Source organism: Cricetulus griseus (assembly GCF_003668045.3).
Source record: "Cricetulus griseus strain 17A/GY chromosome 1 unlocalized genomic scaffold, alternate assembly CriGri-PICRH-1.0 chr1_0, whole genome shotgun sequence".
Classification (NCBI taxonomy): domain Eukaryota; kingdom Metazoa; phylum Chordata; class Mammalia; order Rodentia; family Cricetidae; genus Cricetulus; species Cricetulus griseus.
The window spans coordinates 139,012,464-139,036,341 of record NW_023276806.1 but is presented as its reverse complement, the minus strand read 5'-3'; the positions used below and the strand labels follow the sequence as shown (position 1 = coordinate 139,036,341).

Below are 23,878 nucleotides of genomic sequence, written 5' to 3'. Positions count from 1 at the left end.
TCCCTTCGCTCTCTCATTTAAAATTCGGGCTGGGATGATGGCTCAGCAGGTAAAGTGCTTCCTGTGCAGACATGGTGGCTCACAGTTGGATTACCCAGGTCCCATGTACAATGCCATGTGACATGGTGGCATACCTGGAGTCCTAGCACATGGGGTGTGGAGACAGGGAATCTCTAGAGCAAGTTGGTTAGCCAGACAAACCTTAAGAGTGACATCCTTGGTTAGTGAGAGACCCTGCCTCCAAGTATAATGTGAGCTCTTTGTTGAGTGAGAGTACCTGCCTCAAAGTGTACTGTGGAGAGCAACTGAGAGAGGCACTGAATGTCAGCCTTGAGCTTCCAAGTAGTGCTTTTGTGTATGTGTGCCCAGGGCATGGATTAGGGTTGCTGCATTAACATGGGTGGTGTTACTCGCTTGAGCAAGGGCAATTAATTACCAGTCCCTTACACCACTGAGGAATGTGGCTTCTCCCCTCACCTTCCCCATGAACCTTTAACTGCTGAGAGCTCCTCTGGGAGAGGTGGGGCCTCACACACCCCTCCCTCACCCAGCATGAAATGCTAATGGACCCAGTCTTGAGCAGGAAGCCACTGCTGTTGAGAATTTATGGGTCCAACAGCCATGTTATGACCAGAAGATAGCATTTCACAGCACCCCTTCCCATCCTCTTTATAATAATTACACCTCAAATGCATTGGAGAAAACAAAATATTGCATCTGTCATACAACATGGTCATGAGTTAGACCCTGATATTGCTATTAATTGAATGGATATTAATTGCCCAGGTTGTGCTTAAAAGAAGGATAATGTAGAAGAGTAAGACTCTCCAAGAGTTGCCATGAATTTTTTGTTCAAGGATGGAGAGACATACTGCATATATCTGCAACAGTGTATCAATTTTCCCCTCTTAAAACAGTACTCTGGGAAGAACAGAAGAGAGCAGGATGAGAGATACCATATTAGAGGGAGCATTATAGGTCCGAGGAGAGATCTGACACTAGGGAGATTTCCTGAGACCTACAAGGATGACATGAACTGACAATCTAGGCAATGGTGAAGAGGATAACCTAAATGTCCATCCCCTATAATGAGACTGATCACTACTCTTTATGCCATACCAGAACCCACATCCAGTGGCTGTTGGAAGCAGAGGCAGACACCCACAGATATACATTGAACTGAACTCTGGAACTTAGTTGCAGAGAGGGAGGAATGAAGATCAAAGGGTTCAGTAGCAGGCTGGTGAAACCCACAAAAACCGCTGGCCTGAACAAGAGGGAGCACGTGGATCCCTGACTGATGTCTGGGAGGCTAGTACAGGACTGATCAGACCCCTGAACATGGATGTCAATTAGGAGGCCTCCACACTCTAGGGGGCCCCTAGTAGTATTTTAATATTTTTCCCTAGTGTAAAAAGGGACTTTGAGAGCCCATCCCATGTGAAGGGATCCACTCTCGGCCTGGACTCAGGGGGGAAGGTCTAGGCCCGGCCCAGGGTGATGTGGTGGACTTTGGGGAGCCCCTGTAGAGGGCTGGGGACTGGAGGGTGGATAGGATGAGGGGTAGGTTGGGGGCTGGGGGGTAGGAGTGGGAAGAGGGGAGGGAGAGGGATAAGGTATTGACACATGAAACAAGCTTGTTCCTAATTTGAACTAATAAAAAATTACAAAAAAAACCCCAATACTCTGCACATGCTACTGCGTGAATGGTATCATTTGTAGTGATGTTGAAAGACAAGAGTGCAGCAATCCTAAAAAGGATTGCTGCAGAGTTTGTTCAGATTTAATCATTTAATTTATTCTGCTATGCTGAAGAAAAATTGCTAAGAAAATATTTCCTAAGAATGCACAAGCTGTCTGCTCTTCTAGAGGAACCTGGTTCCATTCTGAACACATCACAGGTCACACTTGCCTGCACCTCAAGTCACAGGGGATCTGGTGCCCTCTTCTGACTTTGTAGGACACTGATACAGGAGGTGCAGGTGTGTGGAGGCAAAACATCCACACATAAAGCAAAATGGAAAAAAAAAAAAAAGCAAAAAATCCAAAACATTATAGCTTTTGGAGCTGAAAATAGAGAGTTTAAAAATAAAATATGGTGTTTCTCATGAACTTTCTAATGCCTCAAGAAACATTTATAGATACAGAGAGTGACAAGTACAAACAGAAAAGTAGTGACAGAAGCACAGGGCTGTGGCTGTCACTGTGGTCATGTCTTCATGTCTACATGACTAGAGTTTTTATAACTTGGGAACTACTTTGTCAAGGACCTACAGGGACAACGGACATTGGTCAGCATGATATTGAATATTATACCAGAAATATTCAGCAGGTTGTGTGTAGATGAGGGAGCAGGCAATGTCTCTGTGTAGGTGGTTATGCAGGACACCTATGTGTAGATGCTGATTCAGGTAATGGCTATTTGTAGATGAGAATGTAGGCACAGGCCATATGCAGGTGAAGATGTAGGCACAGGCTACTTGTAGGTGAGGACCTACACACTACTATGAGTTCCATGTTGCTTTTCCCGATACAGAAAAATAAATCTCCCCCAGAGACATCATACAAGAATGAAACAGAAAAAGGTGTGCATTGAAATCATTTAATCATATTTGTAGTTTTTCACAATACACTTAGTTTTGCTGATCCAAGCTCATCTGTCTTAGAGTTAGTTCATATGCATGAAGCTACTTGAAGAAAGTTAAGGGTTAGCACAGTCACTAATCTGTCCTGAATACCTCATGATCTGTAAGAGGCATGGAAACACTCTATCAAGGGTTAAAACAGACTTTGACATGAGGTGAGAATTTACTTTTTCAGCAGTATAAATGGGACAACTTTAAGAACATAGTTTAATGAAGGTCACACATGTGATGACAACAAGTTTCTGAGTTGAGGGGCCTCAGTTTTATCCACTCAGGGTTCTGTTTCCTTACAAACCCACTTCGCCCCACACAGTGGCTGTTCTAACTGTCTGGATGCTGAGCCCACACACAAGGCCAGGGATCTCACACAGCTGCCATTTTACCCAAAATCTACTGCCTCCTGTAAATATTTGCTGTATATCTATCCAACAAGGGGGAGATGGAGATTAATTCTGCTGAAACTGAATGTGAATTACCTCACAGATGAAGAACTGATGTATGGAGATGCGTGTGACTGTCAAAGTGCTAGACCACTGTCACCAGCATCTGCTGCCTAGGTAACCAAAAAATGATGGCTTTGCTTAGAACAATGAAGACATTAGTCAGCATGAAGCCTCTGAGGAAACAGTCTACGTTTTGCCCGTTTCTGTTTAAATCGTGCTTGTCTAAAGGGGAGTCCAAGAACATGTGACTTTTCCCATTTCTACTTCTATAGCGATACAGAGACAGAATGAGCTGAAGCAGAAGAGCACAGCGGTTAGACTCCACAGCCCTGAATATACTGGGTGACATCTCAGTTTTGACAATGGCTTCTCCATGCCACCCTGAGGAGGAAAGTGAGACAGGAGAGAAATGGTTAAAATTGTCTCCTCTGTCACACACATACTCAAACCTTTGAGGGAAAATACTGTAACAGTGACACTAATGGAGATTGGGTTCTGGGCCAAGATCAAATGTGAAACACAGGCTGTAGCATCACCCAGAAACTGCTACTGACAGGTGGAGCTTTGTCCGCATGGCTGTGTGATCCTCTCCAGACCCTGAGCAGAGCACAGCATGCTCAATGTCAATGTGACATCACGTGTATGGAACGGCTGACTGATTCTACAAATAGTCTGGAGGCCTGACAAGGAAGTAGTCATGTGTGGGGATTCTCACACGCTGGAGAAACTCCCTAAAACTGATGATGCAGTGAAAGACCCCAGCTGAGCCTGCAGATCTCAGAAGACACTTGGGCCTTAGGAAGACTCACTGCACATATCAACACAACCAACAGTTTCCCCTTCCCAAGTTCCAACATACCATGCTTTCATGCCTTGTGGATCCCTGACAACCCTCTTTGCACATTCCATGGCTTGAGTGATGTCATCCTGGAGCAAATCTGAAAGACAGGGGTGAGGAATGACAAGGACTGTTATAAAACCCATTTTTTATATTTTTCAGATCCAGCCAGCTCTCCACTGTGACACCGATCAGTGAATACAAGAAATTATTTTCCAAGTGTCTGTGCATCTGTGATGATTGGAGATAGCTTCTCTTGATTCTATTCAGTTGACATTGTGTAAGGCATTTTATTTCTCATTTATCAATTCTCTGAGGGTTTGGGTTATACTCAAGTGTATTGTGTTCTTCGGATTCCAGCTCTGATACAAAGTAAAGAACCCCCTGAAGTGATGGGAGTCACTGGAGGTGTGGCACTGTCAGCTACCATGACAGAAGGTGCTCTTTGTTCTTATACTGGAAATAGAACACACTGGAAGTGTCACCTGGGTCTACCAGTGAAAATTTATCCTAATGAAAAAAAGGGGCTGGACAGATGGCTCAGTGGCTAAGAGCACTGGATGCTCTTCCAGAGGACCTGATTTCCAGCACCCACTGGCAGTTCTCAACTGTCTGTAACTCCAGTTCCAGGACATGTGAGTATAGGTTTAAAAAAAAAATCCCACCAACTTTTAATGACACTGGCTCTTTATTTTTCAAATTTTCTATTAGTTTAATATGTGTGTCTTTCTGTGTTGTGGTATGTGCACCAGTAAACCTGCATGTGTGTATGTGTGCATATGTAGAATTCAGAAGAAAGCCTCAGGAGCTGTTCCTTGGAAGTATTCCACATTGTTTCTCCGACATGGTCTTCCATTGGAACTGGCTTACAGATTAGGCTATGTTGGTTGACCAGTTAGCACCAAGGATCTGCCTGTGTCAGACTCCCCAGTGCAGGTCTTACAAATGCATGCCACCAAACTCAGCTTTTATGTGTGTGCTGCGGGTCAAACATTGGCTTAGGAGACTCTTCTGTCTGAGCTGTCTTGCAAGTCTCTGTTTATATTGTTTATTCATTCAGTGATTTTAGAAGTAAAATGAAGAGCCCTCTGAATGGTAGTCAGAGCATTCTATCACCAGACTATGCCCTAAACCTAATGTCTTCATTGGCTAATTTTGATGTGATTAACAATGACTTTCTAACAGTCAAGACAGTCTCCCCAGGGAGAAGAATGTTGTATACATAATAAATAAATAAAATCTATAAAAAAGAATGCTGTTTTAAAAAATAATAATAATATGATTAGATTACAAAATATGCTATCACTAGATCAGACCTTATCTGGATGTTTTACTCAGTTTAGTTTCTGGTCTCAATTAATCCTCCTGCCTGTTCCTTTCAAGTCAGTGGAACTACTGTCCCCAGCCAGCAAGTGATTTTTCAAGTGCCCCAAACAGAATCCCTTTGAGAACGAATCAGTTTGTACCAAAAACATCCATTTGGTGAAAAGGGGTCACTTTCTCTCCCCACCATGGCATGTACCTTTTCCTTCCATTCGCGTAATCTGGCAAAAATGTCACTTGGCCAGATGTGTTCACAGCTCCCATCGGAACTGATATTGTGAGCTCTGTTCACATCAACTTGCGCAAAAACAACAGGCAGCCCCATTGTGGATCAATTTCTCACAGTTGGAGGTGGTGCAACCTACCTTTCTGTTAAGGGTGCCTTTGGAAATACATGTTGAGAAGCCCCATGTTTCACCAACCAAAACGTGGGCCTTTGGCACAAAACATGGGCCTTTGGCACCGCAGAATCAACATAACCAATGAAATGCCCCCTGCTGCGCCTTGGCTGGCTGCCTCACTGTCTCCAGCTTGGGTGAAACCCAAAGGTCATTATATTGAGGAAGTCCCTGAACTGCCTCAGGTGGTTGGACACAGGGTTAAAGTATACAGAAAAACAAGGAGGCTGCTTTGATGGTTAAGGAACATAAGGCCTGGGATGATATCACGAAGGTTTATGTCTCTCTGCAAATGAGAGCTGGCAAGGGCAAAACAGGAACGTGACCTCTGCGGTGGTTTGAAAGAAAATGGCCCCCGAAGGGAGTGGCACTATTAGGAGGTGTGGTCTTGTTGGAGGAAGTGTGCCACTGTGAGGGCAGGCTTTCAGGACTCTTTTTCTGAAGCTCCGCTCAATGTGACAGCCAGTCGACTTCCTGTTCCCTGCAAAATGTAGCACTCTCAGGCCCAGCACACTACAATGGTCACCTTCATGATTATAATGGACTGCACCTCTGAAACCGTAAGTGAGCCACCCTCAATCAATGTTTTCTTTGTAAGTGGTGCTGTGGTCGTGGTGTCTTCAGAGCCTAACGGAGACAACATCATGAGCGGTGCAGTGCAACCTGCATTATCAACCATGACGGCAGTGGTAGCGTCAAGGCCTTCAGAAGCTTCCCTGGTATAACTCTGCTGACTGTGAGCAACCGGGACACTTTGCAAGCTGCTCCTGGTGTGCCAGTGGGAGCTTTTGACATTTGTAATCGAGGAGTTTCCGGTTGGCACTTGGAGTAAGGCTGCTGCCCTCAAGAGTAAGTATAATCTTCCAAGAAGTGTAATAAAGTTTCAGGGGACTCCTGTCTTGGTTAGGGATTCTATTGCTGTGAAGAGATACCATGACCCTGGCCACTCTTATAAAGGAAACATTTAATTGGGGTGGATTACATAGTTTCAGAGATTAGGTCCTTTATGATCGTGGAGGGGCGGGGTAGCACACGGCAGCATGCTGGCAAGTTGTGCTGCCGGAGGAGTAGCTGAGAGTCCTACATCTTGCAGGCATCAGGAAGTCGACAGAGACACTGGGCAGTATCCCGAGCATAGGAAACCTCAAAGCCCGCCCCCACAGTGACACACTTCCTCCAACAAGGCCGTACCCACTCCAACAAAGCCACGGCTCCTAATAGTGACACTCCATATGAAGTTATGGAGGCCAATGGCATTCAAACTAGCACAACCTCATGTAATCAGCAAGCAGGGAGAAATGGGATCCCTCTGCCCTGCATAGAAAGTTCAAAATAACTGAAAAATGTTCTCTCAAAGGTTTCATACCATGGTAAGAGAAATGAAGGAGACAAATACCAGTGACTCCAGGCTCTAAGAACTCAAGTTCTGAATGAGTGGGTCCTCCCATCTTCTCTCAGCCTCTTGTGGACTATTGAGTCTGTAGCAACTGGAAAACCCATTGACACTCCAAGAGCACCTCAGGTCCTGTTGCCTGAGCCTGGCACAGATACCACTCCCATGCCCTCATCCCAGTATCTCTGAGGAAGAAGACAAACGCTGATGTTTTTTATCAAACCAAGTCAAACACACAGGAATCCTAGACGCTTATAGATTCCAGCTCCCTCTCTGCTCACTCATTGCTCCTTGTACCTGTTCTGCAGGGGGTGCTTATCTGGAGGGGTCAAGAAGAAGAGATTTACAGTTTGCCATGTTGATTCCACTATAGCCATCAATTGCATTTTTCTTCTGAGTTCTGGCCAAATCACATCGTTTGTAGACCTTGGCCTGGACAGTGAAGAAATCAGGAAGAGTCCCAAGGTGAGGAGAGCCTTCATCTTGACCTGGAAGCTGCTGCAGGCTGACCAGAGAAAGCAAGCCTGGCATTTAAGCATCCTCCAAGTTCCTCCTTTCTCTTGAAGCTGTGGCTTCCACCTTTTGAGCCTTGTGAAAAGCAGGAAGTTTCTGTAATTCTGATTTCAGCATTTGACCTTCTTTTTCGACAGCGTTGGTGAGAAATGTCCTGGTGGTTTAAATTTGTGGCTCACTAAGAATGGGGAGGTAATTCTGCTTCTGAAAAGAGCAGGTTTCTTCCATTTAATTTTGAAGTTAAACAACTAAAAGAAAAAAGCAACCAATATTTACAGTTAAAACCAGCAACCACTTTTCACCAACATTCCTTCACATCGAATTATTCTGTGCACACCCACCATTTTGCATTGGTTTTCACTTGAATCACTTTATGTGAACATTTTCCCCAAATGGACCTGCCCCATGTACCTGTTCTCTAGAAGCCCGTGTCACATGTCATCCCATTGCTCAGCCAGTTTCTACTCCAGCATGTTTTCATTGCTGTTGCCCATTTTGTGTTGCTATTATAGGTGAGGCTCCCGTGGACATCATTCTCAGCACCTTTAGACCATGCTTTAACTCTCCTCTCCATGTTAAAACATAAAGGGTCACTGTAAAGCAATAGGACTTCAAACTCAACCTAACCAAACACACAAATCTAACATTTTGTGCCCTTTAAAAGTGATCATCTTAGGAGGCTGTGGGTACTTTTCAAATAAAGTTTTCATTTGCTGATACTGAGAAGAATACAAATGAAATGTTTTTCAAAATGTTTATTATTTTTATTTTATGTGCATAGGCATTTTTGCCCCGTCTATGTCTGTGTACCACATGTGTGACTGACCCTATGGAGGACATAAAGGCTGTCAGATCCCTGGAGTGGAGTTACAGTCAGTCAGTGGGCCACCATGTGGTACAGGGAACCTGGGACCTCTGGAAGAGCAACCAGTGCTCTGAACTGCTTAGCCATCTCTCCAGCCTCTCTCTGGTGTCTTGAGACCAGTATTCACTATGAAGTTCAAGCTCTCCCAGACCTCATCTTGTGTTCCAGACTGTCCTTGAATTACAGGTGTCAGCCAGCAAGGCTCTCCCTGTCTTATAAAGGCAGACCTATTAGAATTACACCTGACTTCTCAATGAAGACCCATGAGGGAAGTTCATCTTTGTTCTCACACTGGAAATAGAACACACTGGACTGTCACCTGGGTCTACCAGTGAAAAATTTATCCTAAAGAAAAACAGAGGCTGGACAAATGGCTCAGTGGCTAAGAGCACTGGATGCTCTTACAGAGTACTTGATTCCTAGCATGCATGTGAGAGTTCTCAACTGTCTATAACTCTAGTTCCAGGAGAAGGAAATCTTCTGGCTTCTACAGGTACAAGACACACACGTGGTACACAGTGCTATATGCACCAACCCCCGCCCCCCCCCCGACAGATAAATGAATACTTTCAGAAAGAAAACAATGCACAAGTCTGTGTGAACAAAGCTCTTCCTGACAATTAATAACCAGAAAAAGAAAAGGAGCCAGATTCTTTAAGCTTTAAGACTTAGGGCTGGAGACATGGCTCAGGGTTAAGAGCACTGGCTGCTGTTCCAGAATCCTGAGGTCAATTCCCAGCAACCACATGGTAGCTCACAACCATCTACAATAAGGTCTGGTGCCCTCTCCCGGCATGCAAGAAGAATACTGTATACATAATAAGCAAATAAATCTTAAAAAAGGAAAAGACTCAAGACTTAAGAGTGGTGTTTTCAGCATATAGAATTTTGCTACTGTAATTTTATTCACTTTTTCATGTGAGAATTCAGGTCAGTGTTTGTTATTATGAATGTAGTTTTGAGTTATAACCATATGATAAGGCTGTGAAAGCATAATGTAATTTGTGTAAAAATGTAAAATCTGTACATGTTTTTATGTGAGTACACATACCCATGATACAACTTTACATGGACCTACAGCACAGATTTACAGACTAGAAGAGAAATGTCCAAAGTTTCCCAGTTCCATCAACTCTCTGAGCACTCAACAGGGAGTGATGTTCCTCTTTTCTATAGTTCTACTGCCTTCCAATGACTGCAGGTGAGTGTACACAATGCCTTAAAGACAGGCCAAACAGGCCACAAAAGTTCCACAATTTTAGCAACCAAGTGTAGCATAGTAAGAATTAATAGTTCATGATTTAGACTGCTTGACTAAAATGTAGCAAGTCTGGAGTTCAGTTCCTACCCTGAAAAAATAGAACAATATTGACCAATTTTATCTGTGCACAACAAATTACATATTACTTCTATCACGGCATGAGTTCAAGTTCTACCATCCCAGGCCTCCATTCTGTTATAAACTTGTTTGTTTCTTTCTTGCTAAAAATAAGTTGCATCTTAAATACATAAATCTATGTTATTTTGTTAGATGATATAATGTCTATCTATGAATTAGATTGTTTGGACATGTAAACTAAAGAGTTTAAAAACAAAATATGATATTTGTAATTCACTCTAAGATCTCCAAAGAATACATCAGTACATATAAATGAAGGCCAGTTTGTCAAAATGTCAGTGAGTTAGTGGTACACTGTCATATGATCTTTATTATGCCAATATATTCATTTGTATATACTAGAACTTTTCATAATAAAATTCATTTCATCAAAAATGACCCTACAACAATATCCATAACTACCCCTATAAATAGCTACAATGGAAATCTTCAGGACAACACAGCAATATAGCCAATTACAATTAAGTGGTACACATTCCTGAAACTTTAATGTTATAATAACTACCCCTATAAATATCTACAATGGAAATCTTCAGGACAATACAGAAATACAGCCAATTACAATTAAGTGGTACATATTCCTGAAACTTTAATGTTATAAAACAACAATCTCTTAAGAATATTTATTTTTATTAACTTTAATTATGTGTCTGTGAATGGATGAGTACATGGAGAATAGGTTTTTTAAAAATCCCTCAAGTTTTAGAGATACCAGCTCTTTACTTTTTAATTTTCTATTAATTTGACATGTGTGTCTCTCTGTGTGTTGGTATGTGCACCAGTGAACCTGCACATGTGTGTTTGTGTCTGTAGAAGTCAGAAAAAAGTCCCAGGAGCTGTTCCCTAGCAGTAGTCCACATTGTTTCTCAGATAGGTTCTTCCATTGGAACTGTCTTACAGATTAGGCTTTGCTGGTTGACCAGCTAGTCCCATGGATCTGCCTGTGTCAGACTCCCCAGTGATTTTTACACTTTACATTTGTAAACCCCCAGCAGGTTTTACAAATGCATGCCACCAAACTCAGCTTTTATGTGGGTGCTAAGGGTCAAACATGGCTTAGGGGACTCTTCTGTCTGAGCTATCTTCCCAGGCTCTGTTTATATTGTTTATTCATTGAGTGAATTTTGGAGGTAGAACAAAGGGTCCTCTGATTGGCAGGCAGGGCATCACTAGACTATGTCCTAAGCCTAACATCTTCCTTGGCTAATTTTGATATGAATAACAATTCCTTTCTAACAGCCAAGACAGTCTCCCAGGATCCTGATGCTCCCTTCAGTGTTATGTCTTCTGCACAGAATCTCTGCTCTTGCACATAAGAGCAGGTGGGTTGTTTGCTGTCCTTCTAAACCTGCCTTGTCTTACTGCTTCAGGGTATCCCACAGCCATTGCTTGCTTTCGGGGTTTTGCCATCATTACACCAGTATTGGCTATTGATCTGAAATATCCCGTAGTCGGTGCTTTGGGGTCCAGGGTTGTAGTTTGTACTTTGTGTGTTAAAGCTGCTCTCATTAGAGCTAAACACACCCCTGAAAATAAAGAATATTCATCAATAAGCAGCAACAGCAAATGACTCATACTGGATACCAAAATGAGCTCCTTGAGATGATTGTATTTTCCAAGTGATTTGCTTTATAAGTAAAATCATATGAGTAAATTATAATTTATGCTACTACTAGTTCATGCCAGGTCTGGCTGTATTACTCAGGGTAGCCTCTGGTCTCAAGCGATCCTCTTGCCTTTACCTTTCAAGTAGGTGGAACTGCTGGAACTAGTCAGCAAGTGATTTTCAAGTGCCCCAAAGAGAATTTCTTCCAGAATAAACAAAATTGCAATAAGAACAAAAAGGATGAGGTACTTTTAAAATACTCAAATAGATGAACCAGTCACAGTTGTGCTCACTTTTATTCCCAGCAGTTGGTAGGCAGAGGCTGGTGAGTCTGTGTGGGTTTGAGACCAGACTGGTCTACATAGCAAGTTCCAGGTTAGCCAGTACTATACAGTGAAACCATGTCCACTATTCCCCCAAATAAAATACCTATTTCTTCCATTGCTTTTCCCTCCCGTATCTACCCAAGAGATACCTTTGTCTAAAAGAGAAACACAAATATTGGTTAGGTGGATTTTATAAATTAACAGCAAATACATATGGTGATAGAAGATGTTCCTATTAGGAAAATAAGGATTTCCTCAAAGAGATGTTCTTGTAACCAAGATGAATTTTATAGAGATGTTATTCTGACCAAGCTGAATTTGCATGTTAGTTTAGAATTCTTTTTCTTCTCTGTGTCACTAAGTATCCCACATTGACAAATGCATGTAATCTCTCCTGCCTCCATATCCCACTGCTTGGATTCCAGTAGTGTGTACCATCACAAATAGCTGATGAGAATTTTGAAAGGGAAAACATTAGAACAGAACAATTCTGTTGTCCATCCATCCACCCTCTCGCCCATCCATCCATTCTCCATCTATTTGTCCTCCATCCATCCTCCATCCATCCATTTCCATCCATCATCCATCCATCCATCCTCCATCCATCCATCATCTATCCTCCATCCATCCATCATCCATCCATCCATCCATCCTCCACCCATGCACACATACATCTCTGTATTCACTTGTTCATGGACAGTTACTCCATGAGTACTAACTGCCTTAATTGACTCTGGAAAGCATACTAGTTACAATGATGTAGGTGGAGTCAGCCATGGACAACTTTCCCTCATCCATATCTTCCACTGTGCAGAATGAAAGGCCATCCCAGAGTGAAGAAGCATACCAAATAATTGATATTCAGATTCAGCAGACCTCAACTGAGCAGAAGGCAGGGGGAAATAGGATCCCTATGCCCTACATAGGAAGTTCAGAAAATTTGAAAAGTTTTACCTCAAAAGGTCCATACCGTGCTAAGAGAAATGAAGACAGATACCAGTCATTCCAGGCTCTCAGAACTCAAGTTCTGAATGAGTGGATCCTTCCACCTTTTCCCAGACCCCTGTCAACTATTGAGTCTGTAGCAACTGGAAAACCCATTGACACTCCAAGAGCACCTCAGGTCCTGTAGCCTGAGCCTGGCACAGATGCTCCCTCCCATGCCCTCATCCCAGTATCTCTGAGGAAGAAGACAAATGCTGATGTTTTAATCAAACCAAGTGAGGAATCCTAGATGTCTATTGACTCCAGCTCCCTCTCTGTTCACTCATTGCTCCTTGTACCTGTTCTACAGGGGTGCTTATCTGGAGGGGGTCAAGAAGAGGACTTACAGTTTGCCAGACTCATTCCCTTGTAGCCATCCATGTTTTTCTTTTTCTTTTCTTTTCTTTTTCTTTAAGTTACTTACTTAACTCTTTTCTTAGCATAAGTGAAGGAATGGAAGATCAATATGCTTGTCATCATTCGACATAAGAAATAGTGACTTTCAAACTCTGCACATTTTGTGGTCCACACCCAGAATTAACAGTTCAAACCAGTTCTGTGTGTATCAAGTCTTTCTTGTTGGGCTTTCTTAGACCCACCAGCCCACAAATGATGACACAGATTTATTATTAATTATGAGAGCTCGGCCTTTACCTTAGTCTTGTTACCAGCTAGTTCTTACAACTTAAATTAACCTGTTGCTATTGGTCTACTTTCTGCCACATGGCTCTTTACCTCTCCTCTGTATGTCCAACTTCCTCTGTGTCTCAATGGCTTCTCTTGCCATCCCAGATAATATCCCTGAGTTCCTCTCTCTGCCAGGAAGTCCCACCTATTCTCTCCTGTTTAGCTATTGGGATTGGGCATTCAGCTCTTTATTAAGCTAATCAGATACCTTAGGCAAGTGAGGGAAAACATAAACACATCTTCACACAGTGTAAACAGCTGTGTTTGGGATCATCTTTGTTCATCTTCATAGCTGGGTGAAGCAGAATCACAAGAAAGTTATGGTAGAGAATATAGTTATCTCTTCCCAGGGGAAGGGCTTTGCCCTGATGCAGAGATGGAATTAGTGATGTTCTCAATGATGTGACTTCAGGAACCTTCAGCATGCTCACTACTAAGGCCAGTGTGAGGAAATAAGTGAGGGCATTACATATCAGAGCTGAGGCCTCCTGGTTTTGGGTGGTGTTCAAGTCCCATTCAACAGTCAAGAAACCCTTCCACTGGTTATGCCAGAGGAGCATGGAGTAGCAGTTGAAGCTCCAGGTGCCAGCCCACCAGAAGGAAAATCTCTGATGGGCCAATCTTGTTTTGGCAAGGCTACAGTACTGCAGACCCTGGAATTTCTTTTGCTTCAGCTGTGCCTTTACATGTTTGCTGCAGCTCTCTTTCTCTGGTGTCTAGAATAGTATGAATGGGAGTGGGGAGAGCCCCACTGCCTTTAATAATGTGTTTATCTCTTGGAAACAGCCCATTCTACCAGACATTTTACCTGTGGACTGTCAAGAAGATGACCCCTCCCTAACCCTACTGTCTAGTTTAATAATAATAATGACAGCCTATACAGAGTTTTAATGAATAAAAATAAATGCAAGGATATGTTTCACAGCTAAGGCCTGTGAGTCCCACCTTAGGAGCTGGTCAGGTTAATGATGAAAAGGGAAGCACCTGAGTCCAGGAGCCAGGCCGTCTCTGATTCTCTTAATGCTGAAAAGAGGCAGGTCAGGTACCATTAGCTGAAACAAAGCTTCAAAATAACTGCTGGTTAGACCAGATGCCTTGCTAATATTTTAAGATAAATAACCCCAGAAAACAAGCTAAAGTTCACAAGGACTCCTAGATGAGCTTGTCTGACTCATTAGACAAGGGTAGAAAATACAAAATGGCCTGATTGTTGCTAGCTCCCTTTGCTAGGTCTGGTTAAAAATCAAAGGTGATGATTAATTCATTATACCCATTTCTTCCCTCAATCTCCTGATATTAAAAAAAAAAAACTATTGATGAGTATGTATATACCCTAAAGCAGAGCTGACTAATTCTTTGTCTTTGTCGTTGCTGTTTTTTTGTTGTTGTTGTTGGTGGTGGTGGTGGTTTTTTAGTTGTTTTTTTTTTTTTTTTTGAGACAGCGTTTCCCTGTAGCTTTTGAGCCAGAACTGAAATTCACTCTGTAGACCAAGCTGTCCTCAAATGACTAATTCTTTTTCATATATAAAAGTTTAGGTTTGCGGGGCTGGAGAGATGGCTCAGTGGTTAAGAGCACTGCCTGCTCTTCCAAAGGTCCTGAGTTCAATTCCCAGCAACCACATGGTGGCTCACAACCATCTGTAGTGAAATCTGGTACCCTCTTCTGGCCTGCAGACATACATGCATGCAGAACACTGTATACATAATAAATAAATAAATCTTTAAAAAAAGTTTAGGTTTGTGATTCTATTAAGATTCCTTGTAAGATACCTTTCAAGATAAGTAATAAATTGGTTCATTCTTTGTAACTGCAGAATGCAGCCTGCCAGTAAAAAACCTGACAAGAATAGCTTGCTGGCCCACACAGTTAATCTATGATAAGTTTCTTAGTTATGAATGTATGTGGTTCTTGGCATAATTTGTCTTCCACCTGTAATACATAAATGTTTAATAATGTAAGGGAGATGAAAAATATGCTTTTTTAAAACCTGTATTCATTATAATCATTCACTTGAAAAGCAGAATGGAACCACATTTGCAATTCCTATACTGCCTGAAAAACTTTGTTGGGATATATAAGCTGCAGGGAAAAAACAAAACAAAACAAAAAAACCTATAGAGTAGAAAAACCGGAGAAAGAACCCAGAAAGAACATGAGAGTACAGAGAATAAAGAAGAAACCATCAAGAGAGTGTGTGAGTATGTTTTCCCCCTAAAAACCATCAGAGAGCAAAGCCCAGTTTACACAGACTACATGCATTCCTCTCAAAGCCTGTGGTGCTGGATGCTGACCCCATAGACAGCAGTAAAACTCAGGTACTATCACCACCATTTTGGACTTGGATCCAGGTGGTAGTTTGAAAGAGAGTGGCCCCCAAAAGGTGTGGCTTTGATGTCGGAGGTGTGTCACTGTGGGGGTGGGCTTTGAGGTCTCCTATGCTTAAGCTACTCCCAGTGAGATAGTCTACTTCCTGTTGCCTGCTTATCAAGATGTAGCCAGTGCCATGTCTGCTTGCATGCCACCATGCTCCCCACCAGGATGATAATGGACTGAACCTCTGGAAAAAAATTTTGGGGGGGGGTTTCGAGGCAGGGTTTCTTTGTGTAGCTTTGGAGCCTGTCCTGGAACTGGATCTTGTAGAACTGGCTGGTCTCAATCTCACAGAGATCTGCCTGCCTATGCCTCCTCAGTGCTGGGATTAAAGGCATGCACCACCAACGCCCGGCTGAACCTCTGAAAATTTAAATCAACCCAATTAAATGTTTTTCTTTTGTGAGACTTGCCATGGTTATGGTATCTCCCCAAAGCAATTGAAACCCTAACAAAGATAACCCAAAAACGATATTTTTAAGTATAAATAAATCTCTTGTGAGCAACTTTCCTGATGTCTTTCAAACAGGGTCTTGTCTTCCTCTCTCCCAGCCCATTTGCAAGTTAGAGCATAAAAGGTCACTAGGAAGCAATGAATGAGACATTAAAGTGAAATAGACACAAACAAACATATCCAACTGAGTGTTATACCATCAGACATCATCAGCTCAGGGACCTGTGTACATTCTTGGACATACCACCAGTACCCCACAGCAGCATGCCCAAGATTGGCCTAGGAAGGAGGCTCCCAAGTCATACAAATGCCAACTTTATGGCTAAGTTTATTTCCAACAATGAAAGTTCCTCTCTGTTTGGCCTCAGAGAGTGTCAGTAGTGTCTCCAAATCACTGTTTATGCAACTTATTCAAAATCAAGAACAATGCCATTTTTTCAGATTAATTTTGATTCTTTAATAATACACACTAAGATGGATATGGGGGATTTGAAATGACAGAAACCAGATAAAGGTCACTAGCTGTGTCCTCTGTGCCCATTCTGACCCAGTGCTCAAAACACACAGTTGTCATCTGTACAGCTTTGTGAATTCTGTTGACTAAACCGATTTTTCATTGCAAATATTTGAACAGTTATGAACTGTACTCTCTTGGGGGCTGAAATGGCAAATATTGACTCAGTATCCAGAGCCAAACCATTATCAATGATCCAGTGTGACTACTTCAATACCCAGTGGTGGTTCTGATCTCAAAAGTTATTTCTCCTTGTGCAGGAGTTAGAGGCAGTGACAAATTTCAATTATAGATTTTGTTTCATTTGGTATAGTGAGCAAGCAACTTAAAAATAGAACAGGAACAGGGTAACAAGTTTTCCTTCTTAAAGCAACACCCTGCACAGGCTATGGCCTGAGTGCAGCTTTATTCTGCTAGGCCAAGGAAAAGTTACTAAGAAAGCATTTCTAAGAATTCACGTAGCTGTCTGCACTTCCAGAGGACCCAGTTCCATTCTGAACCCATCACAGGTTACACTTGCCTGCACCTCAAGTCCCAGGCATCTTTGCCCTTTTCTGACTTTGTAGGGCACTGATGCAGGTGGTGCCCATGTGTGGATGCAAAATGGAAAAACAAAACCAAAAGCAAAACACTGTAGATTTGGTGCTGAAAATAAAGAATTTAAAAACAAAATATGATATTTTAATGCACTTTAAGATGCCTCAAAAAACAGTACACATACAGAGAGTATGAGGGACAAATAGACAAGAAGTGGCAGGAGGAAAACACACAGGGATGTGGCTGTCACTGTGACTAGAAATTTTATAACGTGGGAATGACTTTGTCAAGGGCCTAGAGGGATGGAGGGGAATCGGTCTTCTTGGTTTTGAATATTACACCATAAATATTCAGCTAGTGGGATGTAGGTGAGAATGCAGGCATAGTCTCTGTGCAGATGTTCATATAGGCAATGGCTATGTGTAGGTGAAAACCCATGCCTATTAATAATTACCATGTTGATTTTTCCAACATATAATCGTTTTGCCCCCAGAGAAAACATATGAGAGTAAACACAGAAGATTTGCATTGAAATCATTTAATAGTATTTGTAGTTTTTCACAAATGTGCTGAGTTGTGCTGATCCAAGCTCCTCTGTATCAGAGTCAGTTCATATGCGTGAAGCTACTAAGTTAAGGGTTAGCACAGTCACTAATCTGTCCTATATACCTCATGATCAGCAAGAGGTATGGATCATTCTATTAAGGGTTAAAAGAGATTTTGACATGAGGTAAAAATTACTTTTTAAGCAGTATAAATGGGACAACTCTAAGAACATACTCTTTTAAAAGGTCACACGTGTCATGACAAGTTTCTGAGTTGAGGAATCTCACTTCTATCCACTCAGCATTCTGTTCCTGCCTTGCCCCACAAGGCTGTTGTAACTGTCTAGATGCTGAGACCACACACAAGGCCTGGGATCTCACACAGCTGCCATTTTACCCAAAATCTACTGCCTCCTGTAAATATTTGCAGTATGTCTATCCAACAAGGGGGAGTTGGAGATTAATTCTGCTGAAACTGAATGTGAATTACCTCACAGATGAAGAACTAATGTATGGGGATGCGTGTGACTGTCAAAGTGCTAGACCACTGTCACCAGCATCGGCTGCTTAGGTAACCAAAAAATGATGGTTTTGCTTAGAACAATGAAGACATTAGTCAGCATGAAGCCTCTGAGGAAACAGTCTACGTTTTGCTCCTGTTTCTGTTTAAATCGTGCTTGTCTAAAGGGGAGTCCAAGAACATGTGACCTTTCCCATTTCTACTTCTATAGCGATACAGAGACAGAATGAGCTGAAGCAGAAGAGCACAGCGGTTAGACTCCACAGCCCCGAATATACTGGGTGAGGTCTCGGTTTCGACAGTAGTCTCTCCATGCCACCCTGAGGAGGAAAGTGAGACAGGAGAGAAATGGTTAAAATTGTCTCCTCTGTCACACACATACTCAAACCTTTGAGGGAAAATACTGTAACAGTGACACTAATGGAGATTGGGTTCTAGGCCAAGATCTAATGTGAAACACAGGCTGTAGCATCACCCAGAAACTGCTACTGACAGGTGGAGCTTTGTCCACATGGCTGTGTGATCCCCTTCAAACCCTGAGCAGAGCATGCTCAATGTCAATGTGACATCACGTGTATGGAACGGTTGACTGATTCTACAAATAGTCTGGAGGCCTGACAAGGAAGTAGTCGTGTGTGGGGATTCTCACACTCTGGAGAAATCCCCTAAAACTAATGATGCAGTGAAAGACCCCAGCTGAGCCTGCAGAGCTCAGAAGATACTTGGGCCTTAGGAAGACTCACTGCACATATCAACACAACCAACAGTTTCCCCTTCCCAAGTTCCAACATACCATGCTCTAATGCCTTGTGGATCCCTCACAACCCTCTTTGCACATTGTATGGCTTGAGTGATGTCATCCTGGAGCAACACTGAAAGACAGGGTGAAGAATGACAAGGACTATTATAAAACCCATTTTTCACTTCAGATCCAGTCAGCTTTCCTCTGTGATACAGAGCAGTGAACACAAGAAATTACTTTCCAAGTGTCAATGCTACTGTGATTATTGGAGACAGCCTCTCTTGATTCTATCCTGTTGACATGATATAAGTCATTTTATTTCTCATTTATAGAGTCCTTAGGGGTTGAAATATACTTGAGTGTAGAGTGTTCTTACAATTCCAGCACTGATACAAAGTAAAGAACCCACTGAAGTGATGAGAGTCACTGGAGGTGTGGGACTGTCAGCTACCATGTCAGAAGGTCCTCTTTGTTCTCATACTGGAAATAGAACACATTGGAACTGTCACCTGGGTCTACCAGTGAAAATTTATCCTAAAGAAAACAGGGCTGGACAGATGGCTCAGTGGTTAAGAGCAATGGATGCTCCTTCAGAGGACCTGATACCAAGCATCCCTGTGGCAGCTCTCAACTGTCTGAAACTCCAGTTTTAGGACATGAAGCCCTCTTCTGGCTTCCACAAGGGGCCTGGCACACATGTGGTGCACAATCCTATATGCAGACAAAACACCAGACACAAAGATAAATGAATACTTTAAAAAAGAGAACAATGCACAAGCCTTGAATGAATGAAGCTCTTCCTGACAATTTGTAATCAGTTAAATAGAAGCAGTAAGAGCTTTAAGACTAAAGAAGGAGCCGGGCGTTGGTGGTGCACGCCTTTAATCCCAGTACTCGTGAGGCAGAAGCAGGCGGATCTCTATGAGTTCCAGCCCAGCCTGGTCTACAGATCGAGTGCCAGGACAGGCTGCAAAGCTACAGAGAGAAACCCTGTCTCTGAAAACAAAACAAAACAGAAGACTGAAGAAGCAAGAGTGGTGTTTCCAGCATATAGAATTTTGCTACTGTAATTTTATTCACTCTTTCATATGAGAATTCTGGTCAGTGTTTGTTACTATGGATGTAGTTTTGAGTAATAACCATTTCATGAAGCTGTTCAAGCATAATGTAATTTGTGTAAAAATGTAAAATCTGTACATGTTTTTATGTGAGTACACATGCCCATGATACACCTTTACATGGACCTACTGCACAAGATTTACAGACTAGAAGAGCAATGTCCAAAGGTTTTCAGTTCCATGAACTCTCTGAGCACTCAACAGGGAGTGATGTTCCTCTTTCCTGTTGTTCTACTGCCTTCCAATGATTGCAGGTGAGTGTACACAATGCCTTAAAGACAGGCCAAGGGGGCTACACAAAGGTTCCACAATTTCTTTTCTCTTGAAAATTTTGACAACCAAGTGTAACAGAGTAGAAATTAATAACAGTTCATTGTTTAGAGTGTTTGACTAAAATGAACCTTGTCTTGGATTCAATTCCCTCACTGGAAAAACAGAACAATATTGGACAATTTTATTCATTCATTATATTACTTCTCTCATGACATGAGTTCATGTTTTACCATCCCAGCTCTCAATCCTAATATGAACCTTGTTTATGTCTTGTTAATAATAAGCTTCATTTAAAATACATATATCTATGTTATTTTGTTAGGTAAAATGATGTCTCTCTAAGAATTAGATTGTTTGGACATGCAAACTAATGACTTGGGCTGGAGAGATGGCTCAGAGGTTGAGAGTTTTGGTTGCTCTTCCAGAGGTCATGGGTTCAGCTCCCAGCAACCACATGATGGCTCACAACCATCTATAATGAGATCTGGTGCCCTCTTCTGGCATGCAGGCAGAACACTGTATACATAATAAACAAAATCTTAAAAAAAAAGAAAACTAAAGACTTTAAAAAGATTTGATATTAGAAATTCACTCTAAGACCTCTCATGATTAAGAGTGCATCAATACCTGCACATTGAAGCCAGTTGAACAAAATGCCAGTTGTTTAATAGTACCCTGTCATATGGTCTTCATTGTAGTATTATTTTCATTTGCATGTTAACAATCTTTATAATAAAATTTATTCAGTGAATAATGACCCATAGAACAATATCCATAATTACTACTAAGTAAACTGCTAGAATAGAAATCTTCAGGACAAAACACCAAGAAGGCCACTTCAAATTAATTAGTACATATCCCAGAAACTTTCATATGTTATAAAATATCAACTTGTTACACATGTTTATTTTTGTTAATTTTAATTATGTGTCTATATACAGGTGTGTGTATGTGAGTATAGGTAAAAAAATCCCACCATGTTTTAACGATACCAGCTCTTTATTTTTAAAATTTCTACTAATTTAACATGTGTCTCAGCATATGGTGGTATGTGTACCAGTGAAGCTGCACATGTGTGTTTGTGTATGTAGAAGTCAGAGGAAAGCCCCGTGAGCTGTTCCCTAGCAGTAGTCCACACTGATTCTGAGACAGGGTCTTCCATTGGAACTGGCTTACTGATTAGGCTATGCTAGTTGACCAGGGAGCTCCATGGACCTACCTGTGTCAGACTCCCCAGTGCAGCTCTTAAAAATGCATGCTACTGCAGTGTAGGGTACCATACACCATGCTACCATGGGTGTTGAGGCTCAAACCTTGTCTTGGGAGACTCTTCTTTCTGAGATATCTTGCCAGTCTCTGTTTATATTGTTTATTCATTGAGTGAATTTTGGAAGTGGAACAAAGGGCCCTCTAATTGGCAGGCACCGAATCTCTGCTCTTGCACATAAGAGCAGGTGGGTTGTTTGCTGTCCCTCTAAACCCTCCTTGTCTTACCACTGCAGGGTATCCCACAGGCATTCACTGCTCTCGGGGTTTTGCCATCATTACACCAGTATCGGCTATTGATCTGAAATATCCCGTAGTCGGTGCTTTGGTCTTTACGGTTGTAGTTTGTAGCTTGTGTGTTATAATTACTCTCATGCTGAGCCAAACACACCCCTAGAAAGAAAAAGAGTATTCATAATAAGCAACGGCAGTAAATGATTCATACTGGACACCAAAATTAGTTCCTTGAGATGGCTGTATTTTATAAGTCATTTGCTTTTTAAGTATGATTAAATAATAAAATGAGCTACCACTATTTCAGGCTGGGTCTTGCTGTATTACTCTGGGTAGTCGCTGGTATCAACTTATCCTTCTACCTCTGCCTTTCAAGTAGGTGGAACTGCTGTACCTAGTCAGCAAGTGATTTTTATGTGCCCCAAAGAGAATCTCTTTGAGGACAAAATAATTTGCACAGATAATAAACAGGATAAGTTTCTTTTAAAATATGCAAATAGATGAACCTGTCATAGTCATGATCACTTTAATTCCCAGCAGTTGGTAGACAGGAACTTGTGAATCTGTGTGTGTTTGACACCAGCCTGGTCTATGTAGCAAGTTCAAGGCCAGCCAGTTCTATACAGTGAAACCAAGTACCCTCCCCACAGCCAAAGTAAAATAGCTACTCTTCCATTGTTTTTCCCTGCCCTATCTATCCCAAGATACCTCTGCCTAAAAGAGAAACACAAATAGTGTTTGGGTAGATTTTATAAATTAATATCAAATACATATAGTGATAGAAGATGTTCCTATTAGAAAAATAAGGATTTCCTCAGGAGATGTTCTTATAACCAAGCTGAAATTGCATGTTAATTTAGAATTCTTTTTTCTTCGATGTGTCACTAAGTATCCTACTTTGGCAAATAACATGTAATCTCTCCTGCCTCAGCATCCCACTGCTTGGATTCTAGTAGTGTGTACTATCACAAATGGGTGATGAGAATTTTGAAAGGGAAAACATTAGAACAGAAAACACTATTTGACAATTCTGTGGTCCATCCATCTACCTTCTCACCCATCCATCCATTCTCCACCTATTTATCCTCCATCCATCCTCCATCCATCCATCCATCCATCCTCCATCCATCCATTTCCATCCATCCATCCATCCATCCCTCCTCCATCCATCCATTTCCATCCATCCATCCATCCTCCATCCATCATCCATCCATCCATCCATCCTCCACCCATGCACACATACATCTCTGTATTCACTTGTTCATGGACAGTTACTCCATGAGTACTAACTGCCTTAATTGACTCTGGAAAGCATACTAGTTACAATGATGTAGGTGGAGTCAGCCATGGACAACTTTCCCTTATCCATATCTTCCACTGTGCTAAGAGAAATGAAGACAGATACCAGTCATTCCAGGCTCTCAGAACTCAAGTTCTGAATGAGTGGATTCTTCCACCTTTTCCCAGACCCCTGTAGACTATTGAGTTTGTAGCAACTGGAAAACCCATTGACACTCTAAGAGCACCTTAGGTCCTGTTGCCTGAGCCTGGCACAGATGCCCCTCCCCTGCCCTCATCCCAGTATCTCTGAGGAAGAAGACAAATGCTGATGTTTTTAATCAAACCAAGTCAAACACTCAGGAATCCTAGACGCTTATAGACCCCAGCTCCCTCTCTGCTCACTCATTCCTCCTTGTACCTGTTCTACTGGGGTGCTTATCTAGAGGGGTCAAGAATAGGACACTTACAGTTGGCCAGGCTGATTCCCCTGTAGCCATCCATTCCATGACTTTTCAGAGTTCTGGCGAACTCACAGCGTTCATAGACCTTGGCCTGGACAGTAACTGAAAGCAAGAGGAACCCCAGAGTGAGGAGAGCCTTCAT

At 42.1% G+C, this 23,878-nt stretch overlaps 1 protein-coding gene and 1 pseudogene across 1 annotated transcript; both read right to left on the bottom strand.

Annotated features, from left to right (window-relative positions):
- Positions 1-3,283: 3,283 nt before the first annotated feature.
- On the bottom strand, positions 3,284-13,114 carry LOC113832373 (annotated as a pseudogene).
- Positions 13,115-17,880: 4,766 nt separating this feature from the next.
- On the bottom strand, positions 17,881-23,878 carry Lyz (lysozyme). The gene is made up of 4 exons (XM_027392347.2): positions 23,743-23,878; positions 21,989-22,153; positions 19,155-19,233; positions 17,881-18,681 (listed from the first exon to the last, which is right to left on the bottom strand). The coding sequence occupies exons 1-4, from the start codon at positions 23,876-23,878 to the stop codon at positions 18,615-18,617; spliced, it is 447 nt and encodes a 148-aa protein (XP_027248148.1). The 3' UTR covers positions 17,881-18,614.